Here is an 18,727-nt window from a genome sequence, read left to right as displayed (position 1 = left end):
AGGGGGGACTGTGGGGAGTGAAGGAACAGAGAAAGGGGCCATCCATGGCCCCATGCACCAGAAGGGGAGCGTGAGCAAGAGCGCGTGTGCTCATTTTGTCTAGTTACCCACTGATGATGCATGGAGGCTGTGGAACTTTTAAAGAGCAGCAACAGATGTAGGAGGCAAGTAACCAAACCATGAGAATTCCTTACATTAGTATAGCATGGCTCTCCTCCGATTCATTTCTAATAACAGAACTGCAGCATGCAAATTAGCTGGGAAGAAGAGATCATGATTGGCTGAATTACTTCTCATGGCACTATAGTACTTAGAGAGTTGGGTGCTACTGAACTGGCCCTGTCTAGAGTCTACAGTTATAATTAGATCCTGAGAGGGAATGTCTACATTGTTATTTTTAGTCTCGTAGCACAAGCCCATGTCAATTGACTCAGGCTTTGAGACTCGCTGCTGCAGGGTTTTCTTTTGCAATGCAGATGTCCTGTCTGATACCTCATAATAAATGCTATAAAGATGAGGGAGGATTTGCCATTTTATTTATAAAAAGACATTAAATCCCTGCTTTAAGATAAACATAGTGTATGAGGAAGTCACAACCAATACTTTCATAATACAAGCAACTTGTATGTCATTATTTAAAGTGTAGAAAGTTTGCCATCCACGTTACCCAAGGTTTTATTAAAGTGGCCAATGTGGTACCTGTGCACTAAGCTATAAACTCAGAGGATGCTAGACAGCACAGGGAGTGAAAGTATAGCACATTTAACCACTAGAGAACAAAGTTCAAGTTCCAATTTAGATCAAAGATAAAAACCAAAAAGGAAAAAAAAAATCTGCTCTCAGAAGGTATTATCATTTCTCCTGCACAACCCTAAGTGATTAGAGTGGATGAACCCAGCTGCGAAAGCCTTAAAGACAATAGGCAATCATACATCTAGGAACTTAAAAAAAAAAGTGGGTAGGAAATGCTCTTTAAGGTAGAGGAAATATCTGGCAGACCCAGTGGTCAAGAAGGCAGTTCAAAGGGACCCATACATTCACTGCCAGTACACAGTATTCTTGAAGAAGTCCCGTAGGTGCATAATTGTTCATGACAAATGGGCTTCCTGACCAGAAGAACAATGATCTTCAGCCAAAGTAATTTACATATAACTTTCCTAAAGTTTGCTCAGGAATGGCAGGAGTGCAAGGGGTGTGTGCCCCACACTGGCCCTATAAGAGCTGCGGGCCCAATCAGCTAACTAGACTGCAAACCGGGTAGCTTTAGGGTGGAGGCAACTAATTAGAGAGAAGCTCACCTGGAAAGGACAGGTGGGGCTTCTACAAGAGACAGGATAGAGGGGGTGGCTAGGAAAGGCTGCAGTCACTCCCTGGGAACAGGGAGGAATGTTTGGAGGTTGCAGATACAAGTTGCCTAAAGTTACTCTCTGGAGAAGGGGATGGAGACTGGTAACTCAAAGGAGTAGAGAGGGCTAAAGGAGATATGGAAGTGGCTCAGGGAAAGGCAGCAAGGTGCAGGGAACAGACCTTGGCTGCTGTGTAGAAGATCCCTGAGCTGGAACCCAGAGTAGAGGGTGGGCCCAGGTTCACCTGCCAGCCATTGCCGGAGTGGCACTGTAGCAGAAGACTGTCTGATACTGTTGGAGAGCAGGAACCTTGATACACTCCCCGGCCCCCGGCCCCCCAAAAGGGAAATCACAATAGTGACCTGGCCAGAGGGCTGAGTCAGGAAGAGGACACCTGTGGCTCCTGAGAGCGAAAGAGTGGCTACAGGGGAGAAACTGACTGGGTGTAATCACTGGAAGGAGTGTAGGCCTGACTAATCTAATCCCCAGAACTACCAGGAGGCAGTGCCATCCAACAGTAAGCAGACCAACCCATGACAGGGAAGGGTGAATTTTATGCAGACACATCAAAAGGGGAACTTTGTGTATTTACTCCAGTTCAGCTGTCTAATCCAGGAAAAGGAGGGCAGAAAGGGTGAAGGAACGATAGGTTATTAAAGATGTTTTCCAGCTGACTGGGTGAGAATACGTGTGTCTTATAAGAGTTTAATGGCATAATGTACAGAGGAATAACAAATAAGAATCCAGTACACAGGTAAGACACCGGGGTAACAATAGAATGACAACTAAAAGAGGGTGGGCATGTAACTTCAGCCCTTGGCAGTGGGGCTTGGGCTTCAGACTTGCTGGGACCAGGGCCAACACCAGCCTTGGCGACCCCATTAAAATGGGGTCTCAACCCACAGTTTGAGAACCCCTACTCTAAAGGATAGGCTTTGACAAGAGCTATAGGTCCTAGGGTTTTATCCCCACTAATAACCCAGGGCAGGGATAATTTTATGCTGGTGACTGAAATGTAGCCTCTCTGGGGTGAAAGAGTGGTAGCTGTATAGACAGTCAACAGTAACACTGCACAAGAGTGTATGAAAGTAAAGAACATCTCTAAAGGGAGTTTAAGAATTGGATTGCTTTACTCGCTTCCCTTTTAAGCATTCCTCAGACACACAGGCTGAACTAATCCTTTGTCAGCATGTCAGTATCATCCCTTCAATGCCTTCCTGAGCACTGTGGGTGACTTAATGAGGAATCAAGTGTGTGAGGAGAAGTCTAAGGTTGCGATGAAGTTCTTGGAATTTATCTGTGTTTCAGTAGAACTACATGGGGCTGAAAGTCTGTTAGAAGCTAAACTTAGGAACTATAGATCCATGGACAATCAGTGACAGTATGGGAAAAATACTGGAAGAGAGAGCTGGATTCCTGGCAATTACCTACTATCCCTGGCAATATGAGCCCAAGAGCAGTAGATTTCTGGATACTCAGGCAGAGTTAGGGTACAAGGCAGAAAACCAATAGACTCATCGTTCAAGACCACATTCATGGTGAAATACACATAGCTTGGACAGTGGCTTAGTTAAGAAACTTGTATCTACTGCTCATGAGGGCAATGGAACAAGCCAATGTTTCTTCAACCTGTGGGTGTCCACAGAGATGCTAGATTAAATTGTGGGAGGGAGGCATGTGCCACAAGCAGAGGAGGAGAGCCACGAGGTTGAGTAAAGCAGCATGACCCCAAATCTAGTCTGACTCTGAAAAAACACACTGCTATGGGTGAAGCACTGGGTAGTTTCTTGAAATCAATTCTCCCCGTTCTAGTGACTATTCCACAGGGGAATAGGGCTACGCATAGGACTACAGGCTCAGGAAGCAACTCACTGGCTCAAACCATCTATGCTCACAACAAACAGCTCAGCTCCAAAGAGCTTCCTATAGACTCCTCTACCCTATGCTACATGTAACATTCTGATGAGTGAGGGAATGGGGAAAGGGAAAAACTAAAAGACAAAACAAAAATAGGATAACATGCACAGGGAGACAGAGTGGAAACAAAGGAGTGGAAAAAGGAAAAGAAAGACCCGGTCACCACTGTGATATGGCAAAGCACAATGGGATTCTGGGAAGGGGCACTCCATCTATCATAAGGGAGGCTCAGACAAAAAGTTGAACACCACTGGACTAAGCACTAGCTTGAGAGAGGCACAGTTCATTAAGACACTGCACAGTCTTGGCACTTACATCCCCAATCGTAAAACTCTTCTGAGCAGAGCGCTAATTGTGCACAATGGAGTGAAGATTTTGTACGATGGACAAATCGGGTGTAGATCAAGAAACCACACCAGCTTCGTTCCCACTTCCTGAATAAGCCAGGATTTCATCCTTGGCCTCCATAGCAGAAATGACAGTGAACTAACTTTTATCCCACCGAGCATCCCTTTCATGGGAAATACAACTACATGGAAAAAACAGACCAATGAATTTGCCATGGATCAGAGACCCAAGTATGACAGCCAGTCTGACTGTGTCCACCTAAGAAATAATGGGTGTTGACCACATTTTGATAAATGGGTTTTGAACTCTGATCCCAAACCAGCAGGACAACAGAGTTCAATGCTAATTGGGGAGGCTCACGAGCACTGTTCATCTCTAACTGTAGTAAAACGTGGCTGATTACACATTTCATCAGGGTCAACCACACTTTGCTATAATGGGTGTTGAACTCTGTTGACCTTCCCCACATTAGTGAGGCAATACATCCAATACTGAGAGGTCAGGGGCAGGAAGGAACTTAACTTGATGTACGTAACAGCCTCAAAACTGGGTCCACTCCTCTAAAGCCATTTGACCATTTGTCGTTAAGCCCAAGGGACTTGAATTAATTCTCTGAAAGTGCTGGACAAATATTTGCATATTAAAAGTCTGGGGGGTATTGCGGAATTTTCACTAAAATGGGGTTCACACAAATAGCACACAGTACAGGTGGAATTTCTAGGATAACTTGGTCTTCAAGACTAGTGAATTCAACCTTATCAGAAACAGATAAGACCTATTTGGCTATCTTTTCCTCCTCTCCTTCTGCTAAGAAGCCAGTGCAGGATTCTTCCCTACAAAACGATCTCCAGAGCTTTGGCTAGATTAGTTTTTAAATTATTTAAGTAATGGGGCTTCCAGCACTCCCCTGGGGAAGGTACATTCTATAGCTACAAGACAAAGGCAATAGGAAAAAAAAAACCCATCACTACCCTTCCATACCTGCTTAAATGAGCTCTGTAAAGGTCACTGAGCATGAACATGCTCTTAATTTATAATTGCTAGTACTGAAATGGAAGCCAGTTTTCTTACCGGAATTTTTTTTTCTTCTACTGCACAGGCACACTGGTTTGTTATTGTAGGGCTACTCAGGAGGGCTGGACTGCTGGCATTGTGTTTTTTCTTAAAAGAAAAATTATTAATGTTGGTTTATAAAAATTAAAAAGGTGGACTGTGCAAGCTAAAACAAGAAAGCCACATGGTAGAATTTTCAGCCAATCTACCCGGATAATGACTTTCTACATACACCTGGGGGAGGCAGATCATTGAGTTGCTCTGAACAATCAAAACATTGCCTACTTTAGTCCAATAGAAGGAATAAAATAACCCAAAGTGAACCTAAATCAATGACCTAATCCATATGAGGGAGTATAATGCCCATAAAGTAGACATCCCTCTGCAATGCCAGGACTTGCATTAAACACTGGTGCCCTACTGCAGGTGAAGCAAATGGACCCACTTCCACTCCAGTCTAATCCCTTGTGCCAGGTCATAATTTTCAATCTCCAGTAAACAATCCTTTACCTGTTTGTTGGAATGAGCAGTGTCTTTATTCTTCATGGTATCAAAGCCAGGCAGTCTGACACGCCGGCCCATCTGGAGCGCGACCAAGTCCTTCATGATGGAGTCCAATGCCTTCTGCTCATCTGCAATTGACAAGAGGGAAGTTATCTTGGGAAGTAGCAGTTGGGGGAATTTTCAGGAATTCAAACTTTTGTTCCTCTGGCTGAGAGACAAAAGAAGTTTTTCAAGTGCCCAGAGTACATCTTCATTCACAACCACTAACCCCCATGACACCTGTATGAGGTAAACACGCATTAGCCTCATTTCAGAGGCAGGTAAATGGAAGGGTAGAGAGTTGTCTAAGGCCACAAACCAAGTCCGGTCAGAGCTAGAATTCGAATATGGGAGTTCCTGCCTCCCAGGACCATGTCCCGTTCACCTAGCAAAATTTGCTACATGGTAATTTAGGTCACTTAGAAGGACCAGCGGTAGGCGTTTTGTTGCCACAGGAAAACTGGCTAACATCTGTCCCCTTCCAACCTTATGTTCTGCTACCCCAGAGAGCCTTCACTGCTTGATGATAGAGCTAGTCCTGCCTAACAGCAAGAAAGGAACCAGCCAATCAATTATTCTGAATTATTACTAGGTCTCAAACATTTGCGCTGATTGTCAAGTGCACTTTTCCCCATATCCCCCAAACAAGGGTTCACAGAACAAAGGTTGTCTCCTGAGGAAGCTAAAACATCTTCAGGACAGAAGTCAGAAGGGGTCAGCAATGAGAAGAGCCCTGACTGCTTGTAGAGCAGAGCTAGCAGCTGCAGGTCAACCTCTTCAGGAACATGGTAGGAACCCATGACTGGGATTTCGGCAACTAATTATGTTATTTACACTAGAGTAGTACATGGAGGCTCTAATCAGGATTTGGGTTCATTGCGCTAGGTGCCACACAAAGGAAGCAGGTATGGTCTCTGTCCTGAAGAGCTAACCATGAGAAACCAGTGGCATCTATTTCCAAAACTGAGCAGGTAGATGTAGCAACAACATAAATAACTCTGGCATTTTATTAGACACCATAGTCAGTCTTATGAATAAACTGGGCTCTGAGGTGTTGCCTGTCATAACTACCAGGGGCCCTGCCTTCAAGTGGAAGTGAGATGGCAAGACTTGCACTGCCTTTTTTCACTAATCAAACAATACATTGGCTCCGTCTGCTGACGTCAGTCTCAGTTCTCACCTCGGCAAATTTTTCACCACCCATGTGGCCTGCTAACTATAGGACAGTACTAGTCAAGTGGCCTCATGCTTTGCTACAACTGTGAAAGTGTTGATTAATGCAATTCCCTAGCCTATGCCACAATATAACTGAGTCAAAGGTCCTGGGTCTCCTCATCCTAGTTAGTTTGTTTAAACTGATGGTGTGCACAAGACCTTACTATGTTCCTTAAACAAGGCTAAAGCCTGGGATTGTCCCAGGTTTTAATCAAATTACATGGACACAGTTATTGCTGATACTACAAATTTTAACTGCAGTGCTCACAACCTATCACCTAACTCGGTCATATTTGTAACAGATGAGCATAAAAAAAAGTTATGATGAGTTTATAAACTATAATACCCTCCACCCAGTTACAGTCAAGCAAACATATAGTGAGGCTGCTAAACTGTATCAGCTATATTCCATTTTCACATAATTACAACTGTCAGGAAAAAAAATTGACCTTTTGGATTAAAAGTTCTCATGTAACCAATACAGTGTAGTCTTCCAGAGCCTGTCTGAATTTAGGACTGAGGTGAAGTGGCAGAGCTGTGTGGAAAGCCTAGAACTAGAATACCAGGAGGTGCGGCAGGAGTTAGCTAGACACCTGCTTAGCCTATGCCAAATCATTCACTGAAATTAGTCCCTTTCTTTCAATATCACCTAAATACTGTAGAGAGAGTTGTATATGGCATGTGAACTTTTGCTCAAACTACTTACTGGCTTATTGGCTTCATTTTTGAAGCACTTTGCATTATGAGCAACAAAGCATTGGACGTTATCAGTTACCCAATCCGGTCATTGGCACATGTGTACATACTATATTCTTGGACTGTTGTATGTAAAGCTTATCAAAACTCTATGGTTTTACTCTATGGTGTTTGTTTCTTTAGACGCTGTATCCAGTTAAATCTCCTCTAATAGGAGCATAACCTGGTTATAATACATTACAAATAATGTTTCAAATTGTCTCCAGCCTGGTGGTCTTTTTAAATAGTACTAGAGAACTGGGCTGGGGAAGGAAATTTCGTGTCTTGGATTTGTCCATTGCCTTTATAACAAAAGTGTAAAATGTGATCTAGTCAATTCTGACACATTCGAGTCCAATCCTGCAAATTCGAAACAGGTCAAGACACTCAGCCCCTTCAAGTTCAGATACAATGCTGTACTGCAGTTTTAACAGTAGACTGTTTATTTTGATGTCCTTCACAGACACATAATGACCCCAAAGTCAAATAAGCAAGATGGCTGAATGTTTCCGGCAAAGTAGGCAATTTGATTGGCTGAATGCTCCCTAGTGTTATAACATATGATAGACTTTGTTTAAGTTCATTTTGGTGACATGGGAAATGAAGATCAGACACCAATCTCCATTTTTAAAGCAAACGGAATATCAAATATTTGATTTTAAACTCATTTTATATCAAAGTGTAACTTCAGTTAAGGTCTGTATGGCAATGGAAATACAAATTTGAAAGTATTTTATATTAGGTCAAAAGATATTTTAACATCAAGATTTTACACCCTCAACTTAAAAAAAAAAAGTGAAGTATTTGCAGCACTATCAGTTGTATGGCACAATGCAGAAGTTACTACAAATGAAATCTAAGCAACTATTGAAGAGCACTGAGACACCCTGTTTTGCTAGGTCTCCAGCAGGTCTGGGAAACACAGTTCTGCTTTGTGCGGGAAAGACGTTGTCCAGGAAATGCTTTTCATGTTTTAAAAACTACACTCCAGGATGTTATAACATTGATAAAGGGGAATTGCTACTTACAAGGAAAGTTATTCCTTGTGTAAAGCATTTATTTCAGTTAAAATTAACTCAGATCTGTGTAATAAATTAAGACAGAGAATTTGCTATGGAAGGGATGGAAATAGTTTAAAGCAAAATCACAAAGTAGAAGCATCTGCACATTGGTTAAAAACAGGAAGCCTGTAGACCCCTATAAACAAGTTTGCATGGTATGAGAATGGGAGGGATGGTGACAGCGTAGTGTCCACTGTTTACTTGTAAGAAAGATGCACACTTCTTAACAGAGGCACCTGGTTAGTTTGATCCAATGACTGGGAAACTCATGGCAATCAATGAATTTTACAAGTTAGAAATTCCAAACTACAGCCTAAAGCTTTTTTTCACTGGACAAGTGTAATTTATAGTCCTTCAGTGCACATTGGTCAGTGTACCCTAGGGTATTTTGTAAAAGTAAAGTATTAATGACACAAAATTGCACTACATGTTCAGGGTCTGCTTTTACTACATGTCTGTATAGCACCTAGCATAAAGGCCTCAATCCCCTGATTCAGACCTCTAGGCACTATTGAGTACAACACTGCATTAGAGAAGTTCTATGGTAATTTGCTAATCTCACTATCAGAGGCTTATGTCTTCACATTTGCCAGTGTCTTAGAAATTTGCAACTCACTTGCCTTACAAATGTCAAAAGCCAAAGCTCCTCCGTGTGACTGAAAGGCATAGAAAAAAACAGTGACTCCCTATTTTAAATTCTAACAAAACAGTTAAGAATTGAAAACTGGTTGTTAATTGCAGGCTTATTCCTTCCCCCTCCCCCATAATGCAACAGTGGCTGTCAATGCAGCAAAACCTAAAAGCTTACGGGTAAGTGTGTGAGCCAAGGGAAGGAAATGACACAGGCAGGAAAAAAGCAGATTGAGGGAAAGACTCAACTGCAGCTGGGCCTGCAATGAGCATTTCAGTCTAGGTCTAGCACAAGACATTCAGTCTCAACACGGCTCTCCCCACTGCTTCTCAAATATACGCACATGTTTCTCTTTAACAAAAGCAGTATCAGCTTCTCCGACACTGCTGAAAAGCTATGCACAGAAATTAAATTTTGTGGTAACTTCCTATAAAGTGCAAGAGAATCAACTTTAATGCACTTCAGCACTGTTAATGGAGTTACGTCAAATTGCAAACCTAATATCCCTTTAACTACTCAGTATATTAACTAAGTTTTTTAGGGTAATTTATGAAGAAAAGTAGAAAGCTAGATGGAACAATGTAAAGAATAATACAGCATAACCTAGATTATCCAAACATCTATCCAAAACTGGGTCATTGTCTCCTGATGTCTATCACGTTGAAAATTCCCTCCATTATCTGAATCAATTATCCAATCGTCAAAGACCTCTAAATAATCATGGCTATACAGTAATAGTGCTTTTCTGCTCATAAGTTAAGAGCAATTTTACAAAGCTGGATGGCATTCATTAGTTTAACAACCGGTAAAGTCACCCCTTTTCATTTTGCAACTCATGAGCGCACACACAAATATTAGCTATATGATTGTGATTAGTAAGCATTTTAGTGGAAGGCAGACTTTCATTTTCTCAAGTATTGTGTGTTTAAAGACCTTCACATCTGTTTCTACAGAGCAAACACCAGACTATTCTGCCTCCATTTCTAAGCATGACCGAGTCATGGAGCTAAATGCATCAGCATTTTAATTTATAAGAATTAAACCAAATTATATGCATTTGTTTTAAGCATTGTTAGTGATGCTGCATGGATTTGTATTTTAACATAAGCACTAATTATATGCAGGAGACTAAATAGAAGAGGTTTAGCAAACCAGATAACTTCAGAAAAAAATCCAAGTTGCAACTCCCCAAACAGTGCAACTACACAACTCTGCAGTTAGGTTAATAATAGTACTTTCTTTGCCAGTATACAAACATGGTCAAGTGTAAACTCTAGTTTACATAAATTAAACTTTTCTCCTGGTTTACAATGGATTTAATTTCGGACTAAACAAGAAACCAGGTAAACTCAGAAAATCTTGTAAGGCACTTCCCTCTACAGTTCATGTCTTCCTAAAACATTAACTCCAATCGTTCAGATTGAATTATGACAGCCTGCGGTGGCAACTGATGATAGCTCTTCAGCTCCATTACTTGTCTAAAAATGCTATTGTCTGAATTTAGTAAAACAAATGAGGATTGAATCGAAGTTTCACATGGGAGACTGAAGATTGATAGAATTCCAAGTCACAAATAGTGCTATGGCCAAAATTTTCACATTTGGGTTCCTACAGCGAAGCACCTAAATCCATATTTCAAAATACATGGCCTGATTCTTAGAAGTGCTAAGCTTCCACAACTTCAGTCAAAGTCAGAGGAGCTATGGATGCTCATTCACCTTCCAAAGGTGTCTGACTTTAAACATCAGTGTTTGAAAATATTGCTGTATATTTTTAGAATTTTACTGAAATACCTCCAAGCTCCTGATCAAAATGATAGAAAATGTATTTTACATTACCAATCAAAAATCAATATTGGTTTTAAAAAAATTCACACAATGTTTACATTCCTCAAATATCACTAATTGTCAGATACCATCAGGCAATAACAGAACCACCATAATGTCTTCAAAATATAAGACCCTTGACACTGGAGCAAGAAACTATATTAGTTCCAGCCGTGTTCAAGAACGGTTTTCAAGCAGGATTTAATTTCAAGATGAGGTAAAAAAGGGCCCGTGACAAAGGTATAATAAAAAATACCAGAGGTGCTGTTTACATTCTCATAATACAAGAATGAAACTGAAAGTCAAAAAATATTAAAAGGAGATGAGGAAATACTTTCTCACACACCACCAGCTAATTAACCAATGGAACTCACTGCCACAAGACAAAGAGCTTGGTAGAATTCAAAGAAAGATTATTCCTAGAAGTCTCTAATGATAACATCCATTGTTACAGCAGACAAGAAAAGAGAAGATAAGGGATACAAACTCACGTTTAAGGGTAGAAGACAACTACTACTTATCGGGGGTAGACACACATCTCCTGTGAAAGTTACTCCATAACTGACCCTGGCAGAGTTTTTGCATCTTCCCTCGTTGCTGGATTCAGCAGAGCGATTATGCCCGTAACTGATCCGGAATAATCACCTCCCTAGGGGGGCTCTGCTCACCACCGTGGATAGGGCTTTAGCCCAGGCTGTGGCCGGCAGAGGCCTCGCGGGATGCAGCGTGTCGGGGGGCCCATGCGATGAGAGACGCGAGTCTCCCCTGTTAGGGCCTCCCTCGGACCCCCCCAGGGCAAAGCACAGCCGGGGCCCCTGGCCCAGGCGAGCCCCAACCGGCACCGCACCCCAGGGGGCGAGTGACACCCCAGTGGCAGGAGGGGGAGGGGTCCGGCGTGCAACCCAGGGAGCAGGCACGTGAACCTGGATGGGGGGGGGGCGCTCTCAGCTGGGCCCTGCACGGGGAGATCAGCAGGCAGCCGAAACCCACAGACCGGGGCGGGGGGCCCAGATCCTCCCATGTCCCCCTCACAGGGGGGCCCGGGCGCGCGCAGTTCCCCCCGGGAGCCAACGGCCGCAACCAGCCCCTCCCCCCACCGGAGCCGACAGCCTCGCCTCAGACTCGCCCCCCCAGCGGACCCCTACCCATCTCGGCGGCGGCCGGGCCCGCTCCCAGGCGGGGCGGGAGGGGGGGTTAGCTGCTCTCCGGCGCGCTGTCTCCGGCCCCAGGCTGTCACGGCCGCGGCTCCATGGCGGCCGGGAGGAGGGGGGGGGGCAGGGCTCAAAGCCGCCGCCGCCGCATTGCCAGGCCCGGGCCGCCGCAGACAACGTCTCCTTGCAGCGGCCCCTCTCCGGCTCCTCCCCCCGGCGGGCCCGGGATGGGGCGAGGGGGGGGCCCGGTCTCTCCCCTTCACCACCTCCGCGGGGCGCACGGACCGTCAGCAAAACAAACCGCTCAGCGGCCGCCGCGCGCGCACGCACGCGCCCGCCGCCGGCGCCGCCGCCTGCCAATCACAGGGGCCGACCCGTCGCTTGTCTGCCAATCACAGGGACCGAGCCAACCCACCCGACGTTCCCGCCTGCCAATCACGGGCGGCGAGCCCGCCCCTCCCTCCCAATCACGGGGCCCGAACCGTTCCATGCCAATCACAGGCGAAGAGCCGCTGCACCGCCTCCCGGATGGCCCCGCCCCTCCGTCGTCACGGGGCGGTATCAGATCAGCCCCGCCCCTAAACCTGCCAATCACCTTGATGGATGTCTGTCTGGGCGTTGGGATCCGCCCCCTACACTATTATGCGTAGGTTGCAGCGCCAGCTGCTGAGGTTGCAGCTGAGGCTGGGTAAGTGGGAGCCTGCACCTTGCCCTGCGTTGTGGGTTTGCCATGGGAACAATGATGGGCAGGGCTGTTTAATTAAATGTAATTAAAGCAATGGGCAAGGGAGGGATTCAGATAGTTCTGTCCACTATTCATTATTTGGCTGCAGTCAGCCTTGTGCTTCATCTGCCCCTCTGCAGCCCATGCACCTACTTGGGTTAGAGTCTTTAGCAAACCTCTATGAATTGTGGGTCATCTGCATTTGCTAGATCATTAAATGCTAGGCCCAGGGCACCTCTCTGTTACAGGATTGTCAGGCTCCTGCCTTCAAGAACAGTCAGGTTCCCCAACAGTTGTGGGTGTAGCTTAAAAAAAATCTTGAGACGAACTCAGCTGTTTTGGTATGGGTGTTGTTGAGCTCTTAGAAGTCACATTTTCTGAACCACGAGGAAGGCCAGAAACACTTCATTTAAAAAAAAATGAAATAAATGAAGACTAAGATTCTCACATCACTCCAAGAATTGGGGCTTCAAGAACCACCCCAAAGGTTAGCAACCTTACAGTTAATTTTTTGCCACAATCAAAATAGACCATTTATTCCTAATGTGGTTTCAGTCTTAGGTAATGGCACCCCGTTGTCACTCCCCTCCTGACTGTGTTTCCTTAACAACTTAAATGTGAAAGACTCTGAAATGCTTTTGAAAATCCAAATAAATTATGTCAGCCTGTTCCCTTTTATCCGCTACTTTGTTGAGATGCTCAAAGAATTCTAGCGGAAGCAGGATTTTCCTTTACACAGGCCAGGTAGCTGCTGGTTCCCTTCACCTCTAGAGCTAATTGTCAATATCTCTGCAGTGCTAAGGATGCAAATTTTTTCACAGCCCTGAGCAACGAAGCCAGATCAATCTAATTTTTAAGTGTAGAGCAGGCCTAATACAAACAAATCATTTAGTATTTCTGCAATGTCCCTACCCTCTCTGGCACTCTTGACCCCTATAGTTAACCAGCAGACCTAAGACTTCCTGCTTCTGATATATTGAAATAATTACTTGCTCTTTGAAGAGTAATTAGCCAAAGAAATGAAAAATCCTTAGCCCTCCTGAGTTATGTATATTATGCGCCTATCGGCTTCAGAAGGGTTTTCATAAATTTCAAGTCAAGAAAGGACCATTAGGGTCATCGAGCCTCTCCTCCTGCATACCACAAGCCATTTAATTTCACCCAATAATTCTGGTATCAAGCTCCATAAACCGTAATTGAGCTAGAGCATCTTTTAAAAAGACATTTATTCTTGATTTAAAGACTGCAGGTGTGTAGAATCCCCACAACCCTCATTGTTAGAAATTTAACCCTCATTTCCCATTTGCATTATTCTAACTTCCACCTCCAGCCATTGGATTCTTTTTTATGCCTTCTCAAGATTAAAAGAGGTTCAAATAGCTTCTTCCTGGCTACTTAATCAAGTTACCCCTACGCCCCCCTTTTCAATAAATTAAAAAAGATTGAGCTCCTTAAAAATTCTCATTGCAAACTGTGTTTTCTACACCTCAGATCATCCGTGTAGCTCTTCAGAATCGTCTCCAGTTTTTACAACATGCTGGTTGATGTGTGGACTGTTGTATTAATTTTGATGGAAAAATGGACCCAGAGAGAGTCAAAGAAGTTACCGGGCACTGTCCGCCACTAAAGTTGAGTACGGAGACCTCAGTCTGCTTAGACTTATGGCAATCACCACCCCTAAACATTTTATAGCCTTTTATTAAAGATACAGAAAAAGGAAAAAAAAACCAGTTAAAGCATTTCAAATGCAAAGTATCAAACGTAAACCTTTCATTTTAAACAATATCTGTTATTCCCTTTAGCTGTAGGGAGTTTTTAGAAGGGACGGTTTTTTAGCTGGCATGAAAGATGACTGATATTTTTGGGAAAGAGAGAAAAAGTTAGTTGAGATGAACTGAAGCTGCCGTTTTTTTTTTTTTTTAAAGTCCAAGACAAACACACACAAAACAGAAAAGAACAGCAAAGGTAAGAAATGCAGCTTCTCTCGCTGGTTCTGACTTTCACTTGCAACTTCACTGCTGAAGCAACGTAGGCCCAGCACAGGGTCTTAGCAGTGACAGGCCTAATATGGTGAGCAGGAGGGGTAACCTCCACCTGGCAGGCTTTAGGTACATACATGTTTGGTGCCTTTTCAAGCATTTCATGAAATTGACGAAGAGAGGTGTCCGACGCGAGTTTCACACAGGGCTGGAGAGCAAGCCCACCCCCCCCCCCCACTCACTTGGCAATGGTGGCTCCTGTCCCACGTGGGCCCAGCTCCCGACTCCAAGTGTTGTGATCTGGTGGATGGGGTCACGTGGCACCGCGCTCCCATGAGTCACATTGCACCACCACTGACTCCAATTTGGCCTGGCTGCTTCTCCATCATGAGAAGAAATAAGGTGAAAAAGAAAAAACCACAAGGCAGGGAGGGAGGGCAGGAACCCAGTCTCCCAACCCAGGTGTTATTTAGGATTTAACCAAAGCCTGCGGAGACAGTGATGTCATTGGTTCCTTTCCCTGGTCTAGCCTAGTCAGGACACCTTTCAGGATTAGCACAACAAATGCCCAACAGTGCCATGGTGGAGTCCAGGTGTCCAGAAGACGGTGGCTGCGGCAGCCATGACAATGAAGCTTTCTCCTTCCAGTCCACATGTCCATTTTGATCTCTTCTCCCACAGCTGAACTCTCTCTTCTAAGGACCCCAAAAAGGCAGCGATGAACAGAATAACCCATCCCCTCATTATTTTGTTCACTTATTAGGCCTAGTTTCCAACACATCAACTTTGGCCCATGAATTTCCAGTTCCGTTCTCCTCTTGTTTTCCAGACGTGGTCTCAGCATCGTCCTTCAGCTGCACCTGTGGACCCTTTTCTTGTTTGGACTAATCCAATCTGTTCCCCTTTTGTGCCTTTGTCTGCATTTTGAGTTATCTCCTTAACTCAAGTAGCAGCAACTCACATTTGGTTCCGAAGGTCACAAGTTCAAGTCCTGCTGAAGGCCAGAATTGATGGTAAAAATGAAATGACTCAGTGTCTGGTGCAAATACGCAAGTTTATGGGAGGAGGGATAGCTCAGTGGTTTGAGCATTGGCCTGCTAAACCCAGGGCTGTGAGCTCAATCCTTGAGGGGGCCATTTAGGGAACTGGAGCAAAAATCTGTCTGGGGATGGACCCTGCTTTGAGCAGGGGGTTGGACTAGATGACCTCCTGAGGTCCCTTCCAACCCTGATATTCTGTGATATTTTATATAACAGTCAGAACTGGATTTTTGTTACCTTGGACAGCTCAAGAGTGCAGGGCTCTGCCCCACAAGGCACCAGAACTGGACACAGTATTCCAGTAGTAGCCTCACTGACACTGCACATAGAAGTAACATCTCCCTACTTTTACTCAATATTACCCTGTGTCATGACCTGCCCCCTTCTGGGCACCAACACTGGTGTCTCTGGGTTGCTAGTACAGCCCTTTTATCCCCCCCAAGCTTCCTCTTGGGGACATTTGCCTGTGGATATTGTGCAACTCTAGCTGCTTTTCCTAATTCTATTTCGAGGGCCCAACCCCTCTTCAAAATCCCACTGATTGTCACTGCCTCCAAATTCTAGGTTTGAAAAAACACTGTACTTTTATTTAGCTAGATTAAATCTAGCAAACATAACAGTAGCTCTTCTCCCACTTACTCCCAGAGGGCAAGCCTAATCTTACTGAGTGCAGCAGCCCTTCTCTTCCTGATCACGGTCTAGCTCCCCGGCCCGCTCTGTGATCTTGTTCCCTCTCCCCTCTGGAACAAACTGACGCGCCTCCAAATTCAACCCCCCAAAGCTCCAACCGGACAGACTGAGTGGAGTGTCCATCCAGGAGTCTAAGCCTCTTTGTGCCTGTGCACCCAGCAACAGATGTTCTTTTTTGTCTTCGTCCCACAACATCTCAGCATATCATTTCAAGTTAACATAGTTCCTTCTCCACACCATTTATACCTCCAAGGATCAAGTTAGCTCTCTGCCACAGCATGAAGATGAGAACTCACATTCAGGTGGTTGGTTATCCACCATGGCCCCCAAACCCCTTTCAGAGTTGCTGTTTTCCAGGAAACAAACTACATCAAAACATGTTTGCTTACCTCCAGTTTACCAAGTGATTCAGACTGCTCCGCATCACTGACCCTCCTCATCGTTTGCCACGATACCAATCTTTGTGTCACCTGCAAACTTCACTGGCACCGATTTGGAATTTTCTTCCAGATCATTGATAAAAATACTGGGGCTCAGAACCAAGCCACACAAGAACACTGACATACTTCTACTCTCTGGTTCCCCATCAGCAGTTCTGTTTAGAGACCTCTCAGTTAGCCTGTTTGTCATTTATCACTGATTTTGTATGTTTTATTACTAAATCAAGAGGGAAGTGTTATCCCCAATTCACAGATTAGGAGCCAAGCACAGAGAGAATAAGGGACTTATCAAAAGTCCAACAGGAAGTCTGTGGCAGGCAACCTGGGTTCAATTCCCTGGTCCTATGTCCCAGTCCAGTGTCTTAATCATTATCCCTGCATTTTGGCTGAATTTCCATTTTCTGAAGGATACCTGTTTGACTCAAATACCTCTTGATCCTTGCAATTACACATACTGTTTATTTTCTTTCCTTCCTGCTTCCTTGTTTCAGGACATGCATCCTTCCTGTGGATCTTAGTTGCCTCCACGCTGACTCCTGTATTGAGCTAAAAACTTCTTCAGTTACCCTCTCAACAGCCCCATATACACACATATTGAACAGGAGATGTGACAAGATAGAATCCTGTGGAAGCCCACCTGAGCCCTTGCAGCAGGTATTTACTCACCTGATACTCTCCTGCTGGGATTTCTCAAAGAAAAGGAGTGAAGTTACTTAAGAGAGACGATCTACTCCTCATAGGTTCTGGAGGTGCCATCATCTCATGGTCAACGTCAGCAAAAGCACTTGAGAGATCCAAGTATCAGCATGGATACCTGATACAGAGCACGAGTCAAGTCACTTCTCTGCACTTCTTCTGCTACTCTTCATTTATCTTGCCTACCTGGACTGTCAGCTCTTCAGGGAAGGGTCTGTCTTACTATGTGTACGTACAGCACCTAGCACAATGGAGCCCTGATCTCACCTGGGGCCCTACAGGTACTACAGATAATAATTGTCCAGCTTCTCTCCAGGATGAGATCAGCTACCAGAGTTGTCTGTGCCATCCCTAGGCCTAAACCAAAAGTGAAGGAGACCTAGATAAAATGGGTATAAAACTGCTTGAAAACTGGCAGCAGGACCATGCAGGCATGATCGATAGCTAAGAATCCAATTGCAGGGCAGCGTCTAGTGTGGCAGGATGGGTGTAGCCTGGCCTCATTCCTACCTAAAGGCACCAGACACTCCTCTGAAGCAAAAGAGAATCGCCTCCACACCCACCCACCCTTAGAGAGACACACAGGGCTGCCTCCTTCCCCAGGGAGCCATTAGGACACCTGCCCTATTTTCTACTGGTTCTGTATGGGGCCAAGTTCTGCTCTGATGGCACCTATCAGTAATGATCTTGGCCAATATAAAAAATACCAGAACTGCTCAATGGGTGAAAGAGGGATCATCTGCAAACATGATTAGCAGTTCTCTATCAGCCCAGCAGAGGGGGCTCTTAGCCAGTTTATTTAAAGAATTAGGAGCTGTACCCTCCTCTTTAGGAAGGATCAAATAGGCAAAAGGGATGGCACTGTCAAAAATGGCCTTACCTATTTCAGAGACACTGACAACTCAGAAGCAAATGATCTGGAATGTTTATGGATATATATAGTACAAGATGGGGTACTAGTTGGTATCTGCTGTAGATGACCAAATCACATTACAGAACAGGATGAACACTTATCTATGTGTAGAATATAACAACTGATCATTGGGGACTTCAGGCGGGATGCTATATGGTGGAGGTCTCATGCTGCCAGCAGGAAAACCTCCAACATGGAATTCTGGCTCAGGCCTCATCTTGACAGATAGACAAACTGATCTTTGAACTGAAAATTGGTGGTTGCTTAAACCAAGTGATCATGACTTGATTACATGTGTTAGATGTGAAGAGAACTGAGGCCCCAACCAGTTTTTATATATCTATATCTATCTATCTATCTATATATATATCTATATATCACACACATACACATATACATACACACACACACACACGGGG

The 18,727-nt window shown here is 44.4% G+C and overlaps 1 protein-coding gene across 2 annotated transcripts in view; it reads right to left on the bottom strand.

Moving 5' to 3' along the window:
- Window positions 1-12,144, bottom strand: part of MAP3K3 (mitogen-activated protein kinase kinase kinase 3) — a 52,797-nt gene extending 40,653 nt beyond the window's left edge. The window contains exons 1-3 of one of the 2 annotated variants that reach the window (XM_039516745.1): window positions 12,128-12,144; window positions 5,175-5,296; window positions 4,683-4,772 (exon numbers count right to left, since the gene is read on the bottom strand). In XM_039516745.1, coding sequence (XP_039372679.1) covers window positions 4,683-4,772; window positions 5,175-5,270 — 186 coding nt within the window. In that variant the 5' untranslated portion in view covers window positions 5,271-5,296; window positions 12,128-12,144. The other variant, XM_039516744.1, reaches the window with a different exon arrangement.
- Between the last annotated feature and the right edge of the window lie 6,583 nt (window positions 12,145-18,727).

This window comes from Mauremys reevesii, linkage group 27 (assembly GCF_016161935.1).
Source record: "Mauremys reevesii isolate NIE-2019 linkage group 27, ASM1616193v1, whole genome shotgun sequence".
In the NCBI taxonomy this organism is placed as follows: domain Eukaryota; kingdom Metazoa; phylum Chordata; order Testudines; family Geoemydidae; genus Mauremys; species Mauremys reevesii.
Note: the sequence above shows the minus strand (reverse complement) of the source record. Positions and strands in the feature narration are given on the sequence as shown.